The sequence below is a fragment of the Danio aesculapii genome, chromosome 25 (assembly GCF_903798145.1).
Source record: "Danio aesculapii chromosome 25, fDanAes4.1, whole genome shotgun sequence".
Lineage (NCBI taxonomy): Eukaryota > Metazoa > Chordata > Actinopteri > Cypriniformes > Danionidae > Danio > Danio aesculapii.
This window is the reverse complement of record NC_079459.1, coordinates 33,007,788-33,028,592: the sequence shown is the minus strand read 5'-3', so window position 1 is coordinate 33,028,592 and position 20,805 is coordinate 33,007,788. Positions and strand designations below refer to the sequence as shown.

The window sequence follows — 20,805 nt, the reverse complement described above, 5'->3', positions numbered from 1 at the left end:
GCGTGCATGTGTTATTCATGTCTGACATTTACTCCAAACGCTTCGCAGCATGTCGACAGCTCGCGACCAGGGAGATCTAAACATTGCAAACCTCTGGGTTGACAATAATTGTGCTGTTTGAACTAGAGATGGATGATATTAGGGCTGCACGATATTTGAAGACCCTGGAAACTGAAAGAATTATTTTAATCCTTCAGCTTAGTTATCACAAGAATAATTTTAATAAATTTAAATAAATATTAAAATAGAAAACAAAAAATTCAGTTTTTACTGTAATTTTAATAATAATAATAAAAAAATTATCAGACCAAACCTATCTGAACATGCAGCTCAACTCATTGTTCAAGCTCTTGTTCTCTCCAAACTGGATTATTGCAACTCTCTGCTAGCCGGGCTTCCAGCTAATTCTATCAAACCTCTTCAGCTGCTTCAGAACGCAGCAGCACGAGTGGTCTTTGATGAACCCAAAAGAGCACATGTCACTCCGCTACTCACCCGTTTGCACTGGCTGCCAGTTGCTGCTTGCATCAAATTCAAAGCTCTGATGTTTGCTTACAAAGCGACCTCTGGCTTTGCTCCTTCTTATCTGCTCTCACTTCTGCAGATGTATGTGCCCTCCAGAAACTTGCGTTCTGTGAATGAACGTCGCCTCGTTGTTCCATCCCAAAGAGGGAAGAAATCACTTTCCCGAACTCTCACATTCAATCTGCCCAGTTGGTGGAATGAACTCCCTAACTACATCAGAACAGCAGAGTCACTTGCTGTCTTCAAGAAACAACTAAAAACGCAACTGTTTAGTCTCCACTTTCATTCCTAATCTGCAATTGCCTCTCTGGCTATACTATATATATATCTCCATAGAGTCTTACATTCACACACACATACACATACATTAGGGCCAATTTAGCTTAGCGCATATGTTTGGACTGTGGCGGAAAGCGGAGCACCCGGAGGAAACTGGGGAGAACATGCAAACTCCACACAGTAATGCCAACTGACCCAGCAGGGTCTCGAACCAGTGACTTTCTTGCTGTGAGGTGACAGTGCTAACCACTGAGCTACTGTGCCGCAAGCAACTTTTGAATAGTAGTGTTTAATTTAATTTCATTTAATTGTATTATTTAATTTAAATTTGATTTATAATTCTTATTTCTAAACCACATTTAAAAAACAACCAAAGTTGACCAAAGTGCTGTCTATAGGAGTAGTAAAATATAATATTAAAAGAAAAGATAAGAGTAGAAAATAAAATAAAAGTTAACAAATGTACAAACACTTCAGATTAATCAGTGAACGCAAAAATATAACCAGTTGTAAATAAGTGTTAAAACAAAGAGAAAAGTAGTTGGGTCTTTAAAGCAGACTTAAACACAGAAATAGTTGGGGACAATCTAATATGTAACACTTGAGCGTTCCAAAACGAATGTTCAATATTGGAAATCAGAAAGCAGCAATAAAAACTGCATAAAAATCAATTATTTAAAAAACAAAGTTTCGTCAATCATGGTCATGATATATATACAACCCCAAATCAAAGAAAAGAGGGGACAGTATGGAAAACGCAAATAAGAAAGAAGTGATTTCTAAATTTATTTTAACTTGTGTTTCATTGCAGACAATACAACAAACATTATTTAATATGTTCCTCATGATTTTTATAGTTTTTTCCCCCCAAAATAATCACGTATTCCAATTTTGGTTCTTGCAACACATTTCAAAATAGTTAGTACAGTAAAGCGTTTAACACTTTGTAATGCTGTCCTTTTCACAACACCTACACGATGTTCAGAGATTGAAGACACCAAGTGATGAAGTGTTTAAGGTGTAATTTTGTCCCATTCTTCCTGCAAACAAGTCTTAAGGTGGAAAACAGCATGGGGTTATCGTTTTTGCATTTTGCTCTTCAAAGCGCACCACACGGTTTCTTTTGGAGACAGGTCAGGACTGCAGACAGCCCAGTCAAGTACCTATAAGAAGGCAGCATATTGTGCTCCAAAGTCTTTATGTACTTCTCAGCATTAATGGTGCCATCACAGAAGGCACTGACACAACCCCATACCATGACAGACTCTAGGTCTTTGGACTTGTTGCTTTTAACAGTCTGGATGATCCTTTTTTTCTTTGGTCCGGAGCACACAGCATTCATTTCTCCCAAAAAATACCTGAAATACTGATTAATCTGACCACACAGTCCACTGTGTGATGTCCATCCCAGATGCCTTCGAGCTCAGAGAAGTCCACAGCACTTCTGGACACTGTTAACATAGGGCTTCCTTTTGGCACAGTACAGTTTTCCTATTTAAAGGTTTGCCGAAGTAGTCCTTAGCCCATGTGGTGATATCGCTTATAGATGAATGAGGATTCTTGATGCAGTGCTGCCTGAGGGATCAGAGATCAAGGTTGTTCAGCTTAAGCTTGCGCCCTTGTCCTTTACGCACTGAAATTCCTCCAGATTCCTTGAATCAATTATTGATGTTCTGCACTGTTGAAGCTGAAATATCCAAATGTTTTCCTCTCTTTATTTGAGGAACATGAGGTTTTTAAACATTTCAATAATTTTCTTACCTATTTGTTTGCAAACTGGTGATCCTTGGCCCATCCTTGCTCCTAAAGGACTAGACCTTCATTGGATGCTGCTTTTGTACCAAATCATAATTACAATTACCTGTTGACATCACCTGTTTAAAATCACATCATAATTTAAACAATTTACCTGATTACTAGCCATAATCTGCTCCTGTCCCAATTTTTGGGATGTGTTGCAGTTCTAAATGACAGGAAAGTCATCATCACTTGCAATGATTCATTCACATGTTCACTATCACATTTGATTCTCTTATCTGAATGGATCAACTCACCAGTGTAAGGACAAAAAGCCATAATGACAAGCTTCAAAAACATTCATGAAGAAACTTACCACCACCCATACATATGTAACCATTACAAACAACATGACATAACATTGTTATCAGCGTTCATAACCAGACCTCAAAAGAACACCATAAACACAGTAAACGCACTAAAACATGCTTTTAAAAGACAATCGCCTTTCATTATGCGCTTTAACCTTGAGCTAAACTTCACAAGTCTGTTAAATGCTTTTAAACCTTAACCCATATACTAGTGTTGAAATGCTTGCCTAACAGAGATGACTCCTACACAGTAATCAAATATTTAATGTCTCTTAATTGTGTCAGAAGTTCTCAATCTGGAATAAAACAGCAGCTGAAGTTTGTGTACGAGTAGATCCGAAAGCAAACGTCAAGTGTTTTAGTGAAACCCACAGCGCTGAGCTGATTTATAGCTACGCTGTAAAACAAACAGCGATATGATATGATAGGATGTTAAAGGAAGGGTTTACATGTGTCACACGGTCTGACCTTTGACCTCGGATAAAAGAGGCAGGTGAAACGCAATTCCAGCCTGTCAGAACATTTCCCGGTCGTAAGTCTGTCAGATCGGAGCGTTTCAGCTGGAAATAAACAGACTTTTTTACTATTAAAACCATGGAGATATATACAGCAGATTTGTAGACCGAAAGTTGATATCGAATTTGTTGGCTTCGAAAGGTAGGAATGAGAATTTTAAGGTGCTTAACGATTGTTTGACTTGATTTTGGCTTAATGTAAACTGATCTTGTTTTATTCTAACATGGAGTTTACTACAATGCAATTGTTTCATCAGTGTTTGCAATCGTGTACATGAAACGCCTTGCGTTCGCGATCTAGACGATCCAAAATGTGGCACTTTTCAGGTTTGTTTTTTGCCTTGAGTGTTTAGTTTCCTTGAAATATCTTTCTTTGCATACAGTTGATCTCAGAATTATTAGCCCTCCTGAATTATTCTCCCCAAATTCTGTTTACCGGTAATAACGCTGTATATATTTTTTAACACATTTCTAAACATAATTGTTTTAATAAATGATTTCTTTTATGTTTGCCATGATGACAGTACATAATATTTGACTAGACATTTTTCAAGATACTAGCATTCAACTTTAACTACCCAACCATGAAAAAAAATGTTTGGATTGCATTTCTTAACTCCTAATGTATTTTTTTTCCCAACACATCCCATATTTTCTAAAATATCAACCTCTACCATATGGTTTATTTGTCGGTTTATGATAAAAGTACCGGAATTAATACATATACTATAAAAAATATGAAAAATATGAATCGTAAGACCAGTTTATTTAAAAAAATATTCAAAATAAAACATTTTTGAATACTAAATCATCTTTATTTGTTGAAGTATGGCATAAAATATTTCAGATTCTCATTTAACATGTTTTCTTGTTCTTTTTTTTACAATAAAACCAAAATCAAGTGTAGTAATGCAACAAGATTACGTATTACCAACAATGCTGTGTGTGTAAATCATTATTTAAATCAGTCATTGTTTAAATGACTTTAACGGTCATCATTTAAAACAGTCAAAACATGGTCAACCATTTGGTAAAGCGAGCAGTCAAAGGGTTAAAGTGACATTTAAAGGCTTAACTAAGTTAATTAAGCAAGTTAGGGGAATTAGGCAAGTCATTGTATAAACGTGGTTTGTTCTGTAGACAATGGAAAACAAATATTGCTTAAGGGGGCTAATAATATTGACCCTAAAATGGTTTTAATAAAATTAAAAACTGATTTTGTTCTAACCGAAATAAAACAAATCAGACTTTCTCCAGAAGAAAAAATATTATGGGAAATACTGTGAAAATTTCCTTGCTCTGTTAAACATCATCTGGAAAATATTTTTAAGAAAAATCACAGGAGTGCGAATAATTTTGACTTCAAGTGTATGAGCAATTGTAAAGATAAACGAATAAAATTAAAGATGCCTGTGTCTTTGTTTCTTTCAGAACAGCGAAAGAAGTACTCGAACTCGAACGTCATCATGCAAGAGACGTCGCAGTACCATGTGCAGGTGAGCGCGATGCCAAATCTTGACTTTTGTTTCTTCTCTTCTAGCTTGTTTATTGGCTAAACCTTTCCGCCGAGAGTTCGGTTTAATATTTAACATGATTCAACTTGATATTATAATAAAGCAATCAGGTCACTTGATCACCACAGAGATTTGTCAGGGCAGAGTTAACCTCCGTTTGAGTGGAGATAACGCAATCTGCGTCCTGAAATCGGCATTATAAAACAGCTAGCGTATTTGATTGGCCGATTGGTGATTTTTACCTCAAAGAACCCCTCAGTGATTTCCAGTATTGTTAAACAAACGGCACTTTGAGACATTATGTTGAACTTTCCTTCGTCTATTTTTCCCCGCTTTCACCCTTCTCTTAAGTAAAGACTACTACCCAATGAAGACTATATAGTCTCTCTTATCTCCTTTTCTTGCTTTTAAACACGCATGAAGTTGATAAAACACCCACGCCAGCAGCAGTCATATCAGGTCTCGAATGCTTACACAGGTTTGTGATATCAGAGGCATCGTGCCAGTGTCATCTGAGTTTAGGCACGCAAAATGTTATTTAAAACATATTAGTGATATTTATATATCTTTATTTTATTAAACCAGTTTTTAGGCAGTCTTAGTCATTAGTTACTAGGTTATTTAAATGGTTTTAGAACATTGAACATTAGTTACTAGGGTGTTTGAGTGGTTTTAGGGCATTGATCAGTAGTTAACTAGGGTGCTTGAGTGGTTTTAGGGCATTGATCATTAGTTCCTAGGGTGTTTGAGTGGTTTTAGGGCATTGACGTTTGTTCTTAGGGTGTTTAAGTGGTTTTAGGGCATTGATCATTAGTTACTAGGGTGTTTGAGTGGTTTTAGGCCATTGATCTTTAGTTCATAAGGTGTTTGAGTGGTTTTAGTGCATAGATCGTTAGTTACTAGGGTGTTTGAGTGGTTTTAGGCCATTGATCATTAGTTACTAGGGTGTTTTAAGTGGTTTTATGGCATTGAAAGTTAGGTACTAGGATGTTTGGGTGGTTTTAGGGCATTGATCATTAGTTCCTAGGGTGTTTACGTGGTTTTATGGCATTGAAAGGTAGTTTCTAGGGTGTTTGATTGGTTTTAGTACATTGATCGTTAGTTACTAGGGTGTTTGAGTGGTTTTAGGGCATTGATCATTAGTTCCTGGGGTGTTTAAGTGGTTTTATGGCATTGAAAGTTAGGTACTAGGATGTTTGGGTAGTTTTAGGGCATTGATCATTAGTTCCTAGGGTGTTTAAGTGGTTTTATGGCATTGAAAGGTAGTTTCTAGGGTGTTTGATTGGTTTTAGGGCATTGATCTTTAGTTAATAAGGTGTTTGAGTGGTTTTAGGGCATTGATCATTATTTCCTAGGGTGTTTAAGTGGTTTTAGGGCATTGATCATTAGTTACTAGAGTGTTTCAATGGTTTTGTGGCATTTAAAGTTAGTTACTAGGGTGTTTGATTGGTTTTAGGGCATTGATTATTAGTTCCTAGGGTGTTTAAGTGGTTTTAGGGCATTGATCGTTAGTTACTAGAGTATTTTGATGGTTTTGTGGCATTTAAAGTTAGTTACTAGGGTGTTAGAGTGGTTTTAGGGTATTTAAGGTTGGTTAGGGCGTTTAAAGTAGATTGCTAGTTAGGCATTATTAGTTTGTTGTGAGAGTGTTCAGGCAATTTTAGGGTGTTGCTAGGTGCCTGGTATGGTAATTGCATGGTTTTAAAGCATTGCTAAGTGCTTGCTTGTGTGTTGGCATGGATTTAAGGCAATGATACTGTACATGGATATTGATTTTTGTTTAGCATATTCCTGATTTCTTAGGGGGATAAGATTCACCTTATAGAATTGAATCCTTAGTAGTTCTAAGAAAACTTGTTCATTCTGTGTATTCTTGTGTACACTTTCATAGTCTGTTGGCTCAAGCATTAGCATTTGTCAAGTTTAGCTAAACAGCTTCATGAAAACCACTGACCTACCCTCTCATAAACAAATTTTATTTGTGCAAATCCTTTAGTGATAATCTCATTGCGAGCTCAGCGAGGTAAACTTCCCTTTGTGCAGTCGAAAGTCGGTTGAACTACATCCTGTTCTCATCTTTCGGCCCTCCGGGTAGAGTCTGATCAGATGTGTCAATAAACGTGTATGTGTTTGGATTGTCTGCTTAATCCACAGCCGCCATGGTGAGATCGCCTTGCATTATATAACCAGCGACACGACTTAAGCTGCTTATGAATCATGTATGACGCTTTGAATAATTTGTTCTCTTTGATGGGGAGGGATCACTGTTTGTCACATAGTATTGTGACATGGAAACTCACACCCACACACACACACACACACACAGCTGTGTGGTTAAAGTGCTGAAGTGGATATAAAAATATTATAAGGCCGTGTGGGCAAACATTACTCACTAGATTGAAATGACAATTAATTCCTTTAAGATGTTGATGCAGAGCAACACCCAACGCCATTTAGAAAGAGACAATATGTCGGTATGTTTAGACCATAATTGTTTACTTCTGATAATAACACAAGATCTCTTGAATATCTCTGTACTTGTTCTAAATCCCTTTGCAATTAAATTTGGAGCAACTCAAATTGTTGCTCTGAAAAATTGCACAGGAAAAAGATTGAGAAGAAATGTAGTGTTTGCAGCTTGCAGGAAATAATGAGAGAAATCTAATTATATTCCTTAGATTTTTTAACTCATATTTAATCCATCAGTCTATACATAATTTATATAATTAATAATAATTATTATTATTATATTAAAAGTAATAATAATCAGTCTCAAAAGTCTGTTGCTTATCAGGCAAAAAATATTGCAAAATTTTTTGACTTTTTTATTATTATTTATTATTATTTTTTTATTACTTTTTATTATTTTTTATTTAGTAAATAATTTTGACGTAAAGATTAAAATATCATTTGTTAAAAAAGCATTGGAACTAAGGATTAAAACAAGTAAATCTAAATTAGAATTCATCAATCATTATCCAATGCAAAAACATCAATAAAAAAGATCTCTTTCTGGTCTATTTTAAGCTCAAAATCTAAATTTCCTTTGTCACCTATTTAATTCACATGGAAAATTACCTAAAATTTGGATGTCAGAACTGAATTTCATTTATTTTGCATTTATTATATCATTCTAAAAGCTAATCTCTTTTTTTTTAGCATCTCTCTACATTCGTCATGGATAAAACAGAGGCCATCGCTACAGTAGAAGATGCCATTAAAAAGCTGAAGCTGCTAGACTCCAAAGACAAAATCTGGACACAAGAAATGCTTCTGCAGGTGACGGACAAATCCATCAAACTGCTGGACTGCGAGACCAAGGTGAGTCTGATCATGTATGGGTAAACCAGTCGAAGCACATTCAAACAAATCTAAAACCCATATTGACCACATGCATTTTTAAATTCCATGCATCACAATTCAGTCAACTCTTGCTCATTTTGTGTCATGGAGAATCCTGTCTCATTTTGGGCTCGCAGTTTGTACCAGTTGGAGTCTAAGTTGGGGATAAAGTATATCCATGAGGTTGTTATCGGAGAATAAACTCCAACGTAAAGCAGAGCACTGTTATATAAAACCGAAAGGCTTTATTCTACGAAAACAACTGTCCTAGATGTACTTTATCCTGCTTATTAAATGGCTACTTGCCACAAAACATAAAAATAAGACACAAAACATTGTTCTGAGCCACAGTAGTTTATGGACAGCTGATGGAGTATACACTAACCTGCGTATTAGTCAGACACAAGATGGTGCCAAACAGTCAGAAACACAAAGCTGACAGAAATGAAAACACCTGATGGAGTATACACTAACCTGTGCATTATTCAGACACAAGATGGTGCCAAAAGATCAGCTGATGGAGTATATACTAACCTGCACATTATTCAGTCACAAGATGGTGCCAAACAGTCAGAAACACAAAGCTGACAGAAACAAAAACACCTGATGGAGTATACATTAGCCTGTGCATTATTCAGACACAAGATGGCGCCAAACAGTCAAAAACACAAAACTGACGGAAACGATAACAGCTGATGGAGTATACACTAACCTGCACATTATTTAGTCATGAGATGGTGCCAAACAGTCAGAAACACAAAGCTGACCGAAACGAAAACACCTGATGGAGTATACACTAACCTGTGCATTATTCAGACACAAGATGGTGCCAAACAGTCAGAAACACAAAGCTGACAGAAACGAAAACAGCTGATGGAGTATACACTAACCTACACATTATTCAGACAAAAGATGGCGCCAAACAGTCAGAAACACAAAGCTGACAGAAACGAAAACAGCTGATGGAGTATACACTAATCTGCACATTATTCAGACACAAGATGGTGCCAAACAGTCAGAAACACAAAGCTGACCGAAACGAAAACACCTGATGGAGTATACACTAATCTGCACATTATTCAGACACAAGATGGTGCCAAACAGTCAGAAACACAAAGCTGACCGAAACGAAAACACCTGATGGAGTATACACTAACCTGTGCATTATTCAGACACAAGATGGCGCCAAACAGTCAGAAACACAAAGCTGACAGAAACGATAACAGGTGAATGGAGTATTCGAAGTTTCCGGATGAGCCTGTATTATTTAGTGGTTGTTATCTGGGAATAACATACCTTGGAAAGTCACGACTGACCAATCAGAATGCAGTATTCCAGACTAATGCTCAATAAAACATACTCTAAAACACACTTCAGATCAAGGAAATAAGGCAGATAATTTCCATTATCCACACCTGTCTGTTGGATAAATCCTGCGGCCAGTGTAATCCGACCCCCTCCGCAATAACTTGATTGTGAAATTGTGTGAAGTTATTATGATTATGACATCATTGTTCTGGTAATATGTGAGCGTTTCTGTAAGTGCCAACATTGGCAGATCTTTGACCTCATTAATGATTATAATCGCCATATTTAGAGTCAAAGGTCGTCAGGTTCAATTTTGTTTTTTTATTAAGCATTTACAGGAATATTAAATAATTATATTTTAATTGATTTAACTTGTATTTAAATATAGATAAATTAATAAATAAATAAAGAAATAAATAAATAAATAAAATATGAACCATTGAGTTTTCTACAGTAAATTGATTCATTTATTTCTGCACATTCAGTTATACGTGCTTTGTGTGTGTGTGTGTTTGTGTGTGTGTGTTTTTATTACTGAATCTATGTATTTACATTTAAAGCACACATTTAGTACATATTATTCTAGTAATATGTCACTGTTATTATTAGTGGCAACATTACCTGGGCTTTTATCGCATTAATGATTATAATTATTGTTTTATGGTCAAAGGCAGTCAGCATTTTTGTTTAAGTGTGTAAATCGTGCTTTGTTGATCTATTATCAATTAATATTATTATTCTGGTAGTACGTGACTGTTTTCATTAGTGCAAACAGATCTTTAATCTCATTAGTCATAAACAGTGTTTTTAAAGTCAAAGTTCATCAGCATGGTTATTTCAGATTTATATAAATAGTTGTTGACAGTTGAATTAAAGAAACAAAACAAATAAATAAAATAAAATAATATATATATATATATATATATATATATATATATATATATATACATATGTATATATTTATATATTTATATATATGTGTATTTGCTTTTGTTAAAAAAAATTCAAAAATAATTTAGTTGTAAATGTTGCTTTAAAAACATAATAAATAAATAAAATAAAATATGTATATATTATATAATAGTATATAATATATACACAATATGTTATTTAAAATATTTTAAATGTTAAAATAAATTAAAATGTTATTTTCATATTTTAAAATATAATTGAAAAATTGTTGAGTTAAAGCTTGTAAATGTTAACAGTTGCTTAAAAAACATAAATGAATAAAAAAGTATATATTATATAATAGCATAATTTATAATATATACAGTATATAATATGATATTTATACTACTATTTAAAATAAATAAAAAAATGTTCATATTTAAAACAATTGTAAAATAATTTTGTAAAATTTTGTAAACGTTAACACTTGCTTTAAAAAACATGAAAAATTAAATATAATTTAGAATATATGCAATATATAATATATTATTTATAATACCATTTTATATATATATATATATATATATATATATATATATATATATATATATATATATATATATATTTTTTTTTTTTTTTTTTTTTTTTTTTTTTTTTTTTTATTATTTTTATTTATTTATTTAACATAACATTTAACATTTATACATATATACAGTTGAAGTCATAATTATTAACGCCCTTTTTAATTTTCTTTTCTATTTAAATATTTCGCAAATGATGTTTAACAGAGCAAGGAAATTTTAACAGTATGTCTGATAATATTTTTTCTTCTTTTCTTCTTATTTCAGCTATAATAAAAAGCAGTTTTTAATTTTTAATCCATTTTAAGGTCAATATTATTAGCCCCTCTAAGCTAATTTTTTTTCTCGATAGTCTACAGAACAAACCATCAATATACAATAACTTGTCTAATTACCCTAACCTGCCTAGTTAACCTAATTAACCTAGTTAAGCCTTTAAATGTCACTTTAAGCTGTATAGAAGTGTCTTGAAAAATATCTAGTCAAATATTATTTACTGTCATCATGACAAAGATAAAAGAAATCAGTTATTAGAGATGAGTTATTAAAACTATTATGATTAGAAATGTGTTGAAGAAATCTTCGCTCCGTTAAACAGAAATTGGGGGGAAAAATAAACAGGGGGGCTAATAATTCAGGGGGGATAATAATTCTGACTTCAACTGTATATATAAATATAAATTTCATATTTTTAAAAAATTGTAAAAAAAATTTGTTGCGTTTTGTAAATGTTGAAAGTTGCTTTAAAAGCATCATAAATAAATGAATAAAATATGTATATATTATATAATAGCAAATAGTTTATAATATATACGATATATAATATGATATTTATTATACCATTTAAAATAAAAAACATTTTCATATTTAAAAAAATTATAATAATTTAGTTACATTTTGTAAAAGTTGACAGTTACTTAAAAAACATAATAAATAAATAAAATAAAGTATGTATATATTATATAACAATTTTTAATATATACAATATATAGTATGTCATTTATAATCCTATTAAAAATCCAAAACATTTATTGGAAAAATAATTGGAAAATAATTTAGTAAAATTTTCTAAATGTTAACAGTCGCTTTAAAAACATAATAAATGAATAAAATTAAATATGTATATATTACATAATAACATATCATTTATAATATATAATATATAAATGCTATAGATAATAACATTTTAAAGAAATGTCGTTTATTTTATTTTTTTTGCTTATTGATGTAATTCATTATTCAGTTATGTGCTTTATCTTTTTAAAAATGTAATTTATAACTGTAATTTTATATTTAATATATAATACACATTTATCTTGAACTCCATTTATTTATTTATTTATTTTTTTTTTAGATTTTATAGCAAGCCATTTAGGGTTAAATTGGAGATGCTATCGTTCATTTTAAAAGTGTCTAATTCTTCTGACGTCTTTCCTTCTCTCAGGAAGAGCTTGAAAACTTTCCTCTGGCCACAGTTCATCACTGTCAGACGCTCCTGAACCAGACCAGATATCCTTCAGTTCTTCTGCTCGTCTGCCAGGACAATGAACAGCACAAGCCAGACATTCACTTCTTCTACTGCGACGAGGTGGAGGTGAGAAAACAACAGCGGCGTTATTTAAACAACCTGAACACTAAACAATTATACATATTTGTGTAGTTATGATCAGGATTGCTGGTAAAAAATATGTCAGTAAAAATGGAAACATTTAATATATACAATTTCTGGTCACACTTTACAATAAGGTTTCAGTAGTTAATGTAACTTAATATATTTTGTAACATGAACTAATAACAAACAAACTTGTAAAGCATTTATTAATCATCGTTTAATGTTTACTAATGCATTATTAAAATCCAAATGAACATTAATGCACTGTGAATGAACAAGAACTTACAATAATTGGCTTCATTTTCCTTAACTAATGTAAACAAAGATGAATTAATATCATAATAAATGTATTATTGTATTATTAAGTGTATTATTCATTGTTTGATCATGTTGGTATATTCATTAACAAGCCTTTTTGTAAAGTTTTACTCAATGTTTGTATATAAAATACGTTTTTTGACTCATAGAGCACACTGAAAAGGATGATGCAAAATACATGAGAGTGGTGCTTTGTGGAAAGCCATATAAGGAGCTGGGGTGGGCGTGTATTATGCAAATGACTAACCTTGTACTGGCAGGCGCTCATTTAGAAGATTTCAGAGGAATGAGTTAAAAAACAAGCTCATTTGCATAAGCACATGTTGTGAATTAATATTAAATACATTATAATAATTAATAAAAACAAAGATGACAATAATTATGAGTGAATGAGACCCATTGTTCCTCTGCCATTACAATTATAGTTATGAACTCTTCTATTCTTGCTTTGTAAATCCTAATTTACTGTTATTTCTGTTGAATGTTGAGAGCTTTCTTATTCAAAGGGGAGCTATTATAGCAAAAATCACCTTTATAAGGAGTTTAAACACAATTGTTTGCCAACAGTGTGTGAATATAAGCAGCTTCTAATGGTAAAAATGTATTAATTCTATTTTTTATAATGACACGTCATTTAAACAGTCTGCAGAAACACTTTGATTGACATGTGTCATCAGAGGGGGAAAGCCCCGCCCACTAGTGACCATCTCTTCCTCATTACAATAAGACCTTAGTCTTGTTTTTGAATCTGCCACTATGCTGATACATTGGCATTTGTAGCTCCCCCCTCTTTTTTTAAAAGGTCATAATCTCATTTGAATTTAAAGGGACAGTTACCAAAATGGCACGATTTAGATCAAAGCCTGAAAGGGGTCGTTTCGAAGAGTTATAAAACATTATTTGAGCTGAAACTTCACATACACACTCTAGCAACACCAGAGACTTATTTTACATCTTGTAAAAAGAGGCATAATAGCATGTCTTTGTGTTTTAGGCCGAGATGGTGCACGCTGACATCGATAGCGCTCTGGGAGACAATGCACGTGGCAAGAAGATGCGACCGCAGACGCTAAAGTGAGTCTCTAAAACTACCGGAGTGTTTATGACTAATTACTAAATAGCTAATTTCTAGCCAGAATGAGTCCTGAACAGACTGTACGTCTATTTACGTCACTGATCTTAAAGACATGTAACCGGATCGGCAGATAGTAAAGGCACAATTACCCTGAGGTTGCTGTGATCTTGTGTATAATAGATGCTCATTTATTTAGGGATGCTGCAGTATCGGCTGTGGGCTTTGGTTACATGCAGACTTGTGTTTTGGAAGCAGTGTGACTTTCTTCCTTGAAAAAAAAAGGGTTAAAAGGTCATCGAAGATAGTAGTACGACAGTCATTAGCATGCATGTTAGCACCATTACAAACTTAATTAGGTAGCTTAAGCGAAATGCAGCCTAATGAGTGACCAGAAAGATGTCTCACAACTGATATAACCTGATCTCAGATCAGTTTTATGAGTCTGTATATGTTTTAATGTGACATTTGTAACATTAAAAGGATTAATATTAGTTAATTAGGTTTTAGTTAGCATGTTGCTAAGCTAACAAAGTAAAAAAATCATGGCACACAAATATTAAGCAAAACAGTATATTTTCAATTGGATTAAAAGTAGTGGTGGTCCGTTATCAGCGTTAACACAAGACTTTTATCGCACGCAAAAAAAAAATCGCCGTTAATCTATTCTCAAAGTTAGGTTGGGAGCTGGGTCTATTCTGCGCAAGCTATGATGACTTTTAGCGCGGATGTATACCTGATGGGTGAGCGTCTGACAAAAAAGTGCCCTTCTGAATCAAATCAGCAGCATGCCCTTCTGGATCTTCCACTTACTTCGAAGACACGACTGACTGCGCTTACGTGGACATCAGTAATCTAGCTATTTGCCTTAATGGACAGTAATATAATGAAGGTGTTTACGTGAAGAGCTTTCATGTAAGAGTTTCCTGTAATTTTGGGTGACTTTAACTGCAGTTCGGCAGTTTCACTTTAACTCATGGACATTTCATTCATGCCCCCGTGACAATCTGGGGTATTAGAGGCAAATAAGGAGTAAGAACTGGTGAGAGTGTTATGGAATTTAATAATGCATGCCGAATGGAAAGAAAAAACTTCCGCATTTCACGGTGTGTGTGCGTACGTGGTCCTTTACTGACAGCCGCGTGTGTGGATCCTGTTGGAAAATATGGCGAAAAGTCCTACATGATATAATAGTTTGATTGTGGCGTTTACTTCAGTAATGCCACTAATATCTGCATACTCCACATCTTAATTCCATTTCTGTTTAGTTCAGTTATGACTTCAGTCGCATTAAGGTCATCAAAAATTGCTGTTTGGAGTTTATGTAGGCCTACAGTTCAAAATTCATGTTTAACTGAATAAAAAGTTAGTAAACAAAGGTACATCTTATTGAACATCATTTATTTTCATCACCAATTATCATAGTAGAACATTTTCTCAAGCAGTCTGTGATGCATTTTGGAAACAGGAGATGAGCCCCTGGTCTAATGCGCCATTTGCCTTGAGAAACCCATTCTCAAAGACTTACTTTTAGTCACTATTTGCGTAGCACACATATTATGAATGCCTTCGGTGGAATTCAAATGAGCCATTTTAATCTAGATTAATCTAGAATAATCCCAAGATTACAGTGAGATTAATCTACATTAAAAAAAAAATTATGAAATTATGAAATGATCTCTTCATGAAGGCACCTTAATCAGAATCAGATAGAGCTTTATTGCCAGGTATGTTCACACATACGAGGAATTTGTTTTCGTGACAGAGCTTCTACAGTGCAACAGCATTACAGAGACAGGACAAACAACAAATAATAAATATATTTAAAAAAATAGAGTAAGTAGTGAATGCAAATATACAGATTGACAAGTGTATGTACGTGTTTATTACTATATACAACGTTATATGTGCAGCTGTTATGTGCAAATTAGCATGTAAAGTGTGTTGTTAAATAAGTGTATGTCAAAACATAAACAAAATGTCAAAACACTATCAAATACCATGTCAAATTTTTGTACAATGTATAATATTGGAGTCAATAAACACTTCCTGTAATCAGGTTTCAATGTTTTTGATAGACAAAGCAGTTTTATGCTGGATCGATGCAGAATGAATGCATGCCTCTTCTGTCTCATCTTTGATTTTTTTTTGTTTTCAACTTGTCTGTTCTGAAAACTGTCACCTGATTATGGCAAACATCAAACTTTAGTGAAGTCTTGCTATAGAGCGTAGTTGCAGCCCTGCTCTGAACACACATATCTGTGGTTTCCAAATAGGCCAGAAGGACTAGATTAGCTGGATCAGGTGCATTTAATTAAGGCTGAAGCTGAACTCTTCAAGGCTGTGACCCTCTAGGATCTAAGTTTGACACCTCTGCATTAAGGGATTGCCTTCTAATTAAACAAAGCTTACAATCGGGTTATAAATCACTATCTAGGAAGTCTATGGGGTTTAAGATTATTTAGGAGGTTTTTTCTAGGTGGGTCTATTAAGGTTAAGGTTGGGGTTAGGGTTAGGTTCAGCCATTTAATGAAGGTTAAAGCTGAACTCTTTAGGCCTGTGATGCTCTAGAAACTACGTTTGACACCCCTGCATTAAAGGATTGTCTTCACCCTTTACTTCTAATTAAATAAAGATTATAATTTGTAATCGATAATAATTTATAATCAATAAAGGCTATCAGGAGCAGCGCGGTGGCGTAGTGGGTAGCGCTGTCACCTCACAGCAAGAAAGTCGCTGGTTTGAGCCTCGGCTGGGTCAGTTGGCATTTCTATGTGGAGTTTGCATGTTCTCCCCGTGTTCGCATGGGTTTCCTCCGGGTGCTCCAGTTTCCCCCACAGTCCAAAGACATGCGCTATAGGTGAATTGGGTAAGCTAAAGTGTCCGTAGTGTATTTGTGTGAATGAGAGTGAATGGGTGTTTCCCAGTGATGGGTTGTGGCTGGAAGGGCATCCGTTGCGTAAAACATATGCTGGATAAGTTGGTGGTTCATTCCGCTGTGGTGACCCCGGATTATTAAAGGGACTAAGCTGAAAAGAAAATGAATGAATGAATGAATGAATAAAGGCTATCAGGTTTGGTTAGTTATAGGAAGTTTCTAGAAGATGGCTTCGTTCTAGGTGTTTGCTATGAGGCTTAAGGGTCTATTAGAACAATTTAAGGTGTTTCATTGGGTTTAGGCTCAAGGTAGTAGGTGATTATTGTGAAGTACTAGCATAATCAGTCTTTATACTTTTTAAAAAATATTTAATGAATTATTTTTAGTCAACATTTCCCACATTTTCCATTCCTTTGTGGTTGGTAAGTGATTTAAAGCTAAATTCATTGTGGTTTCTGGTGTGTTTGACTAGTTTTAGGTCAATAGTCAGTGATTTATATTTCTTCAATTCTTCACAGTCTAAGCTTGTCATAATGGATTAAACGATTATCTTCCCTAATCATTAATGATAAGAATGCAAAGCTTTTAATTTGGTCAAAATTAGCTGTTAAGTAGTTTATGTTATGGTGGTTTAAGCCATTGTCAGGGTGTTGCCACTTCATTTTAAAGGGACAGTTCACCCAAAAATAAAAATTACCTGACTATTTACTCTCCCTCGTTTGGATTTTGAAAAATACTGGTTATTGGTATCCATTGGCTTCCATAGTAGGAGAAAACATTACTATTCAAGTCAGTGGGTACCATCAATCAGCATTTTTCAAAGTATCTGCTTTTGCGTTCAACAGAAGTAAGAAACTCAAATATATTTTGAGCAAGTGAAGGGTGAGTAAATGATGACAGATGTGACATTTTTGGATGAAATACCCCTTAAATAAGAGTAAACAATATTGATATATTGATTTTTTTAAGTACTAATTTTTCTACAGTACAGCACTTTTCTCAGTAAGACTTTCAAATTGCCACCTGAACCACAATAGTGCACTAAGTGATTGTCTTCTCATCAAATTAAATATGCAGGGAACCAACAGCTTATATTTTGTCCATAATGAACTTTAATGTGTTTAATTATCAGTAATGTTGCTGTTGTTGCCAGTGTTGCCAGATTGGGCAGTTTTGAATTTGATCGTGCGGGTAAAAAAATGACATAGACGGGTTGACAAAATTTGGGAGGTTTTCAAACGTAAATTTTATATGCAACTTATTCAGTAAAACATATCTTTGTGCTGCTACTCCATTCAGTTAGTAGTGACCAGTGCATAGCGCAAACCGTATGGGCCCACCCGCAAGAGGAGGTGAAGGAAAGATGTATCGAAATCTGACTCCCCTTCGCCCGCACGCGCATCACACAGCGCCTGCAGTTAAACTCACAGTGGTTTATCATGCCATTTTAAGCTATCATTTTTTTCCGCAGTTGACAGCAAGAACAAACATAGAAGCTTTGTCTGATTGAGCAGCACCTAATTATGTTCAAAAGAATTTAAAACGCCAAATGGGACGAATTAATTCCCCATTTTGAAAGTAAAACATACTTTAATAGGTAGTGTAATCTACACAACATTGAGTGCAGTGTGTGGGTGCGAGGGGGCAGTGTTTCGATGTGATCCGGTTATGTTGTGGTTCTGTGACTGCCGCATTGGTTGCTGCATTGTTAAAAACTATAACAGTTAAAGTAACTAGGTCAATTTCCATTTAAATATATTAAAATTAAATAAAATATTAATCTAATATTTTGGGTGTTTTTCTGGTGTGCATTTGGGTGGGTTTTGGACAGCTTTTGGGCTGGAAAAAGTCAGCTATATCTGGCAACAATGGTTGTGGCAGACTTTTGGTACAGCTCTCAAATATTGATAGTGTAAATATTGACCATCACATTCCCTGTTTTACTCCTCTACATCAGGCTGAACCAAGAAAAAATGAAACATCAACGAGAAAGCATCATCCCACCCTCCGAGCCAAGTCCTGGCCCTGGAGTCAAAGGTCGAGTAGCAGCAACAGACATGAAAGGTACCCCACACACACACACAACACTTACTTACAGTAGATACTAAAACATTAAATTGCACTGATCCTAAATCCTCAGTGTTTTTGTCTTAGATGAATTGTCAATGCAGGACCCCGAGTCCAACATGAAACTGGCCCAGCGGATCGAGAAGGATGTGGTGAGTTTGGTGTCACCGCGTAACACCGGATATCTGCGCACACACACCTGAAACACACTCAACCATTGAGTGTATCAGATTAGTGGTTACATCAGCCCAGATGCTGTAACGCTGTAACTCAGCCTGTGTTTTCACTCTATGTGTTTGTGTGTCAATCAGCAAATCCTGAACTGCTCTCTAGACGACATTGAGATCTTCGTTGCGCGTCTTCATAAAGCGGCAGAGGCTTTCGCACAACTCAACCAGCGCAACAGGAGCAAGAAAAACAAGAAGAGAGGACCGGCAGGTACATGCATTTGTTAAAATAATATGATTAAACAGTCATTTAATCATTGCATAAAGTTATAGTTAGCATGCTAGTTTATTTAGCGGATCTGTCATTCAGAGTCTTTTGTGATTTTTACTTGCCATGACCATATTTGGGCTTCCTTTGTTTATTTGGCAACCATGCTAATACTGGGGTGGGATTTTACATTTGACTTTTTTCCAGTCTGCATGAGTTTTCATAATGATCTGGTTAACCTGCACATGCTAGTAAAGGTTTTTTGTGTAATGGGAAGGGGAACTAAAACTGGTGCCGTGACCCGGATAGGAGTGAGGTTTAGGGGATGTGTGTTAAGGAGGTTAGCTTGTTAGATGTGATTAAAATTTCACTCCCATGGACACTAGAGGCGTTGATGTTTCCCCATGATCATATTTGGGCTTCCTTCGTTTATCTGGCAACCAGTGATGGAAATAGTACTGAAAAATCATACTTAAAGTATCATTACTTGCCTATAAAGTGTAGTGCAAGTAGAGTAAAACAGTGTTTCCCAACCCTGTTCCTTAAGGCACACCAACAGTTCACATTTTCAACCTCTCCCTAATCAAACACACCTGAATCATCTTATCATAACATCAGAAGAGACTCCAAAACCTGAAGTTAATGGGTCAGAAAAGGGAGACATCCAAAATATGTACTGTTAGTGTGCCTCCAGGAACAGGGTTGGGAAACGCTGGAGTAAAATATCTGTTGTAGTACTCAAAGTATGAGTCAAACGTAGCCCTTTCAAAAGTACTCATGAGTAGTGAGTTTTACGCTGTATTTACATCTAATTTGTGGATATGTGTAAACGTAACATTCTGTAGTGCATTTAGTTATTGCCCAGCAGGCACACAACATCATAAGACGTTAATATTAGGTTAGATTTAGGTTGTGATGTCAGCTGACCAAAATTCAATCTCTAGCCAGCGTCTAATGACAATGTTATTTTGATGTCCAATAATGGCGTCAAATGACGTTGATATTTGGTTGATTTTTAAGTTGTGTTAGAAGCTAACCAAAATCCAACATCGAACCAACATCTTTAACCAACGTCATATTGATGTCAAATACTGACATTTTTTCGTCAGGTATGGCAACCAAAATCCATCATCTGATTGACGTCAAAGTGCTAACGTCAACACAACGTCAAGCTGTAACATCATTAGACATTGATATTTGGTTGATTTTAGGTTAGCCGTTTGATGTCGGCCTGATGTTGGGTTCTGGCGTCAACACTATTTTAATTTCCAAACAAAATGCAACGTCCCCATGACGTTAGGGTACAAAGTCAATCTGACGTCATGTTGACGTCTTGTGTCTGCTGGGTGTTTAAGGCCAT

General features: G+C 34.7%; 1 protein-coding gene across 1 annotated transcript in view; it reads left to right on the top strand.

Moving 5' to 3' along the window:
* Positions 1-20,805, top strand: part of eps8l2 (EPS8 like 2) — a 56,240-nt gene that overhangs the window by 21,529 nt on the left and 13,906 nt on the right. Inside the window, exons 2-8 of the mRNA XM_056452075.1 lie at positions 4,859-4,923; positions 8,101-8,262; positions 12,508-12,657; positions 13,988-14,067; positions 18,901-19,007; positions 19,098-19,162; positions 19,322-19,448. Coding sequence (XP_056308050.1) covers positions 4,859-4,923; positions 8,101-8,262; positions 12,508-12,657; positions 13,988-14,067; positions 18,901-19,007; positions 19,098-19,162; positions 19,322-19,448 — 756 coding nt within the window. The remainder of the gene's footprint in view (positions 1-4,858; positions 4,924-8,100; positions 8,263-12,507; positions 12,658-13,987; positions 14,068-18,900; positions 19,008-19,097; positions 19,163-19,321; positions 19,449-20,805) is intronic.